Source organism: Lepidochelys kempii, chromosome 20 (assembly GCF_965140265.1).
Source record: "Lepidochelys kempii isolate rLepKem1 chromosome 20, rLepKem1.hap2, whole genome shotgun sequence".
Lineage (NCBI taxonomy): Eukaryota > Metazoa > Chordata > Testudines > Cheloniidae > Lepidochelys > Lepidochelys kempii.
Window position 1 is genome coordinate 2,716,630 of NC_133275.1, and position 7,501 is coordinate 2,724,130.

Below are 7,501 nucleotides of genomic sequence, written 5' to 3' on the forward strand. Positions count from 1 at the left end.
ACAGATGTTTAAAGTGTCAGAGGCTGCCTTTGAATTTGAGTCCCTGGACTGGTAACTCTGAATTCTTGTTGGAAACACCGCTCTCCTCTTCCAGAGCCTGACCTTTAGCCCAGCACTCCCAGTCCAATGGGAGATCACAAGGCTAAAGCAGCCAAACGTCATTTTAACCTTTTCCTGGTGACAGAACCCCACTATTGCAATTCCAGGGGAGGAATGATTGGTGGAGAGGTGGCAACATCAGATTACGGTCAGAAGGCCCACAGGGGAGTTTACCCACTAAATTATGCACAGTCAGAGACCTCACACACACCACAGGCTAGCTGGCAAGGTTTAGCTTTCCGAGCTTCAGTTTGACTCCTGCCCAGTCCTCTTATTCATCCCCTCCTACACTCCCCCCCCCCCCCCAAGCGTCTCATCCCTCCTCCCAATGGATTTCCACATTGCCAGGCCGCAGGAGGACCAGCCACGACAATGCACGCTCCGACCGAAGGAGCTCACAGGTGGAGAGTTCGAGCCCAGTTCCCAGTTGTGCAGCCCTGGGTGCTAAATAGTGCTGTTATCTCACCGCTTTCCAGCTCCTCGGGTGACTGCCACAGAGGGACCTGGCACGCTCCGGAGAACATTCCCCAGGGAAGGTTAGGGTGATCTATTTGTAGTGCTGAGAGGCCCGTTGGCTCTTACAGCACAATCTAGACAGATATGGGTGGGAAGGGGAAAAAAGCCAAGACACTGAAAGGGGAAGTGACTTGCTCAAGGTTACACAGCAAGTCAGTGGCAAAGCCAGGGCCCATGGCTCCCACCCCAGCGTCCTATTCACTGGGCGAAATTGCATCTCCTGAGTACAAACCTGCCTCAGAGGTTAATTTCCAGGAATTATGTAACTATTCAAGGACTTGCCTAAGTGGGGAAGGAGAGTGGGGAGGGTAAAGCCACAAAGCTGTGTTAGCAAAGCAGAGCAAATTCAGACCCAGGAGGTGCTGGGCAGGTGTCTCAGGCCTACAGGTGTTTAGTTGCTCAAGAACAGGTGGGGTTTTTACAACAGGGGTCATAGCTCAGTGGTTTGAGCATTGACCCGCTAAACCCAGGGTTGTGAGTTCAATCCTTGAGGGGGCCATTTAGGGATCTGGGGCAAAAATTGGGGACTGGTCCTGCTTTGAGCAGGGGGTTGGTCTAGATAACCTCCTGAGGTCCCTTCCAACCCTGATATTCTATGATTCTATGAACAGTTACTCAACTGCAGACACGTTTTTTTATCTCCCCCTCCCACATTCTGTTTGGCATTTAAAAGCTGCCAGCTCCTAATCAGGCCATACAGGAGTTGTCCGCACAGAACACAAGCTAACGAGGAATGAGATCCTGAGCCATTTCTGCTGGTGCCTGACGTTGTGGGATACGCACGACTGGTCGCTAGCAAATCTCATCCAAGTTCTTGCTTTCCTCACCTGTGAGGTCTTAGTAGGCCAGGGCAGCCAAAGTATCCCAGGCTTCTACACTGCGGCCTCCTCCATCTTTGAGAGAGAGAGAGCCCAAAACTATGGCTCCCAGCATGCAATGCAGCCAGGCCACTTGGATCAAGATGGAGCACTGCAGGCCTGGGCCTTCCTTCCAGAGGTCATACCTCTGTATTAAAGACAGGCAGCTGCAATGGGTGACTGTCAGGGAGGGCGGAGAGTCTCCTGGCAAGATGTTAATGTGGCACTCAGATGGGCAAAATCCAGGCACCTGTAGACAGAAACTATGAACATATGCCACATCTTAAACAGCTGGATACAACTGCTGCTTCCAGCGTTTTTCCAGTCACATCCCCACCCCGATCACGCTTGATATTCTGTTCTCATGCTCAGCATTCAGGTATTACATTAAATCACCCGACACAGACGTAACAGAATTAGCAGTGAGGAAGGTGCAATTACTCCCAAGGAGTGCAGGGACACCCCTGTACATTAACAAAGGTGGTATTTCCCCCTCCTTTTGCAACCAACTGAAAGCAAGACCCAAGGAGAGACAGGATTAGAAGAATAAAGCTGAAGGGTTTACCCCGGTCACCATAAGCTTGGCTCATTTGGCTTTTGTTTCAAAGACTGAAGAATGTGCTAATTTTAGCCTTCTAGGACTGGTCGCTCTGCTTCCTCTGCTCACTTGCCTGGCTGTGCAGACGAAACTTCCGATCCCACCCCCCCGCAGCAGCCAGGCCCCAAACAGCTCCCCGCTTGGCATTTTTGATCCTCGGCGATTAAACACCGCGAAGGAGCCAAGTAGAACACCCTTGGAAACGCTGGGAGCAAGTCAAACTAATCCAAACATAAAAGCGTTACTCAGTAAGCTGCTCAAGTGGGCTGTGATGAAACTCAACTGGCTGGGAGTCCAAGTCACGCTGGCTGAATTTGACCTGAAGAAGGGCTCCGTGCGGCTCAGAAGCTGGTCTCTCTCACCAACAGAAGTTGGTCCAATAACAGATACGGCCTCACCCCCCTTGCCCCTCTCCCGTCAGAGAGCCTTCCTCCCGCTCCGCTACCAGGAGCCCAAGGAACCCCAGCACAGGACCAGGCCCGCAGAAGACGGCTTCGTTCGGCTCACAGGGAACGCTGCGGGTACCATTTAGCACCTCTTCCGGGCGCCCCTCCGAATGCGGTGCGAGAAACGGAACTTTTCCAACTGGGCCAGGCCGCCCAGCAGTTACCGGGCCCGGGGAGATCGGCTTCCCCCCACGGACCCTACACCCCGCTGGGGCCCACCGGGCTGCATGGAGCTAGTGTGACCAGATGTCCCGATTTTGGGGGGGGCTTTTTTCTTATACAGGCACCTATTACCCCCACCCCCGTCCCGACTTTTCACATGGGCGGTCTGGTCACCCTACGGCCCCTTGGAAAGCCCAGCCTAGCCCCTAAGGTCCCCGGCCCCTAACTCCCAGTCAGCCCTTCGGCCTCAGTGGCGGTGGGCCGGCCGGGGGGGCACAGAGCTTAGAGGGGGGGGGGGGGCTCCATGGCCCTTTACGCCCCTCAAAGCCCGGAGCAGGAAGGGGAGAGCTCAGCCTTTCGGGGGGGGGGGCAGCCGGCTCCCCAGAGATGGGGGCAGCAGAGCGGCCATGCGCTGCGTGCAGGGCCCCCCCCCACCGACACACACCAGGGGGGAGGGGTGCGTGTCTGCAGCGGGGGGGGGAAATCACCCACAAACTCCGTGTGGAGGGGGGGCGGCCTGGAGCACGGCTCAGCCCCCCTCCCATGCACGCGGGGGCCCCTGGGAACCCAGGGAGCGGCCCCCCCCCGCCACGGCCCCCCCCCGCGCGGCCCCGGGCGCGAGCCCACCTTGGCGCCCAGCAGGCGCGCGGCCGCCCGCAGTAAGGTCATGGCGAGCGGAGCCGGGGTCCGGGCGCGGCGGGGAGCCGGGTGCTGCAGCCGCCGGGCGCGGGGGGCCTGGGCCGGCGGGGACCAAGGTTGAAGAAGGAGGCCGAGGAGGGAGCGGCGCCCACGGGGTGGGGGGGGGAGGAGGAGGGGTCCTCGCGAGCGCGACAGCGAGTGGGGGGGGAGGCGGGAGTGGAGCGCGCTGGCGGCTACGGCGCCCCCCCGGCGGGGAGGTCGTTAGCATAGCCACGCCCCCGCGCGGCCGCGCCGCGCTCGGCTATTGGGCGGGGTGGCGAGAGGGGCGGGGCCTTCGCGGGGGTGGGCGGGGGGAGGGGACTGGGTATAGGTGGCCAAAGCAAATGCCTGAAAACTCAGTGTAACCCAATGGGACTTGCCCCCTCCCCTCCCCCACGCGGGCTGGGCTGGAGGGTGGAAGGGGCAACGTATATTCAGTTCAGCCCGGAACGGGCCGAGTCATACGGCCTGGCCACGGCGTGGCCTCGGGGCCTGGCCACGGGGCGGCCAACGGCACGGCGTGGCCTTGGAGCCTGGCCACGGGGGGGGCCAACGGCACGGAGCCTGGCCATGGGGGGGCCAATGGCACGGCGTGGCCTTGGAGCCTGGCCATGGGGGGGCCAATGGCACGGCGTGGCTTTGGGGCCTGGCTGTGAGGCGGCCAACGGCACGGTGTGGCCTCAGAGCCTGGCCACGGGGGGGCCAACGGCATGGCGTGGCCTTGGAGCCTGGCCCTGGGGGGGCCAATGGCACGGTGTGGCTTCGGGGCCTGGCCACGGGGCAGCCAACGGCATGGCGTGGCCTCAGAGCCTGGCCACGGGGCGGCCAACGGGGCGGCCAACGGCACGGCGTGGCCTCAGAGCCTGGCCACGGGGCGGCCAACGGCACGGCGTGGCCTCGGGGCCTGGCCGTGTCTCAGTGAATGACATGGCATCGCCTCAGGGCATCATGACATCAAGATGAAGTATCAAGGTGGAGCCTCAGAGCCTCGCTGTGGCCCGGCAGATGACACGGTGTCGCCTCAGAGCCTCGCTGTGGCCCGGCACATGACACGGTGTCGCCTCAGAGCCTCGCTGTGGCCCGGCAGATGACACGGCATCCCCTCAGAGCCTCGCTGTGGCGCTGAGACGCACAATGGCGTCGTGTGAGGATATGGTGGCAAAGCATTATGGGAGACACAGCGAGATGCCACGGGGCAGCACCTGCGGATATCACTCGGTCGTGGTGCTGAAGTGCCTGTCGTGTCAAAATGCAAGATGTTGTGTCACATGATGTCCTCGTGTGGTGATGTCATCACGCCACGCCTCAACCCCCTCTGACAGGGAATTTCTCACATCATTTGGGGATAATCCCTTTCCTCCTGCGCCTCCCACCAATGCCCTGCAAAACTTGGAGCACACTGATTGAATCAAGGCCAAAGCTGGAAAAAAACCAGGACAGGTAACGACACTCCTTACAATGCTGTCTAGAGGCAGTCTCTGAGTAACCTTCAGGTAATGCTCTCCAAGGTGGCCAGTTAATCACTAGCAGCATGGGAAAAGAATTCACAGCCTTTGTCTCTAAAAATATAGGCCCATATTTGGGGAGCTAAAGTCAGACCTGCACTAGCTCCATATCCCAGCAACACGGACTTATATGAGAGTAGGCCCGCTGTGTCACATAGTCCTAAAATGCAGCCAAGATTCACCCTTTGGCCCGTAACCGCTGGAGTTGGATAAAGTGGAATAACTGCAATGGAAAATCAGCCAAGATACAAAGATGAGAAAGAACTAAGTTTGAAGACATTTAATTCTGGAGCACGCAGTTTTGTCTGGCTTCTGGTAAGTTATCAATATGGTCCTTACGGCTCAGACTCTACAAATGTAACTGGTGCCTGTTCCTCCCTGCATCTTCAGTGCCACGTGTGCCCAGCTTATGGACTGAAAGCTGCAGCCCTCAGAGCCAGCACAGCTTTGGGAGAACAGGCTGGAGTCCAAGCAGTCTCCTTTCCATGCACACATGACTCCTGAGTCACATGCTCGCCTGGAGAACAGAGCGCGAAGCCCCATTTCTAGGGTCCCGAGTGCAAGTCCCCATCTGAGGCTGGAAAAATCACAGCTTGATTTTCAGCAACTCACCTGAGCTCGGAGGCATTCGGGGATTCTCCTCCCCTGGACCGATGCAGCTGGGACTGGGGTTTCCTGAGTGCATTGTCCTTAGTGGTGCCGAGCAGAGTCTGCATCAGCCAGTGAGCACGCTGCGGCTCAGTGCTAAGCTGGGCAATGCACTGAGATGACACCAAGGGCACTGCCCATATGGTCTGATACGCTGCATGTGGCAGACACATGACAGGACAGAGGGTTGGTGGGGAGGGGAAATGAGGTATCATAAATCGTTAAGTCTCCTGCAGTTACAGATCTGACTGCTGGCCTCTGTCTAGCCCAGTGTACTCCACTGCTGTCCTGGATCAAACCATCAGGTTTGGTATTCCACTTGCTGCGAGGCTACTTCACCTCTGCTGCACCCACCTACTGATCTCCCACTCCAGCAGGACCCTTCCAAATTTCCTCTCCCCCAGGGAATGTTTGTAGCACCCTTCTGTGCAGAAGCTTTTTATTGTGGCCTCTGACCACAGCTGAGAGCGTCTGACGCTGAGGGCCTGGGGAGACAAAGGGAGAGGACAACTGCTCTTTCTGGGCCTACCTAGATTGTGGATGATCTGGTCTCCAACTCCTAGGACTCCATAAGGACCCGCCCTGGGTTTTCCCAACACTCACTGAGTAAAGCAAGGTGGGGCGTGGGCTTGATCCTGATGCGAGTCTGAGCCCTCTCTATCGGATTTATAGCCAGGAGTGGGGTCTAGAGAGCCAGGACTCGGCTTCTGTCCCTAACTCTGCTGTTGCCTTTGCTACTGGTTTGTCTCTCTGTGCCTCAGTTTCCTCCTCTGCATAAGAGGGGTAATTCCCCGAGCTGACGGGGATCTGCGTTCCCCCAAGACGGTGATTTCAGTGCCGGCTACTAGCACATGCTATAAGACATGCTGAACCCCCTGCCCTGCTGGGGTTGCTGGATTAGCGGGTTAAATAGTTGGAGCTATGAAGTTTTCTCTATTAATTTCTCAGTCCATCCTGGGCCGCCAAAGCCAGCTGGTGTATTTGGGCAAGGAGCTCCTGAAAAGGGGAGAGGCCAAAAAAGAACTTGGGTCACTGATCATGAGACAATGGAAGCAGGGCAGGGTGGGAGGTTCAGCAAAAGGCTGCTGGAGTGGGAGGTGATTGGCAACCTTGGAACCATGGGCAGAGGAAGGGCAGGCTACACACACAAGCTGGGGGCTGGAACGACCCGACTGCTGGAGGTGGGTGGGGAGAGTTAAATCTCCATGGCCCATTCAGACCTTATCCTCTCCGCCAGCCAGGGGAAGGTTTCTGTGACAGCGAGACCTGCCCCATTAGGACCTTGGCTGAGAGCCACCAGATCCATGCCCAGAGCTCCCATCAGCTGGTCTTGACTTTCAATCCCTGGTGCCCTGGCCTGATGACCTTGCAGTGAAACATGCGGCAACCTACTCCTTGTCTCCTGAGTCACACGCTCTCTCAGGAAAAGGGTCGTTTCTGGTGTGTGGAAGGGTCAATATTTGTTCATGTCTCAAATATTTGCTTAAACTTGGCAGTTGAGAGAGCAGGACAGGAGCCATTGACAAGAGACAGGGGGCAGGCCCCTGTGGCGAGGTCAGGGAGCATTGGACATGCTGCTGGTAGAAGTCATCTTCCCCCGCATCCATCAGCAGGCATAGAAAAGTGGTAGAGCCCACAATCACAGCTGACACTACGGCAGCAAACCAGGGAGGAAGAGAGCTGCTCAGGGACCATAGCGACCTGCTGTCAGTCCAGAGAGGAAAAAGGCTCTCGGGGAACTGGGGTGTTGAATGCTAACACTAAACTATTGTTTTATGGGTGCAAAGTGCTAAACTGCTGAGCATCTGGCACTGGCTAAGCTCTCTGGGGAAATGAGGGCATAAACAGCCTTGGAAGGGTCACTGAGCCTGCATGGGTGGGCGAGCCTCACTCCATGCCCAGATGCGATTGCAGACAGACACTTGGCTCGGGTGCGAGTCAGGCCAGCACCTCTGGAGAGCAGAGCTGCTGAACACCACCACCCCTTCCGCA

The 7,501-nt window shown here is 57.6% G+C and overlaps 1 protein-coding gene across 1 annotated transcript in view; it reads right to left on the bottom strand.

Moving 5' to 3' along the window:
- CS (citrate synthase) overlaps positions 1 to 3,496 on the bottom strand; it is a 15,952-nt gene extending 12,456 nt beyond the window's left edge. Inside the window, exon 1 of the mRNA XM_073319044.1 lies at positions 3,306 to 3,496. Within this exon, the coding sequence (XP_073175145.1) occupies positions 3,306 to 3,347 (42 nt within the window). The 5' untranslated portion in view covers positions 3,348 to 3,496. The remainder of the gene's footprint in view (positions 1 to 3,305) is intronic.
- Positions 3,497 to 7,501: the final 4,005 nt, after the last annotated feature.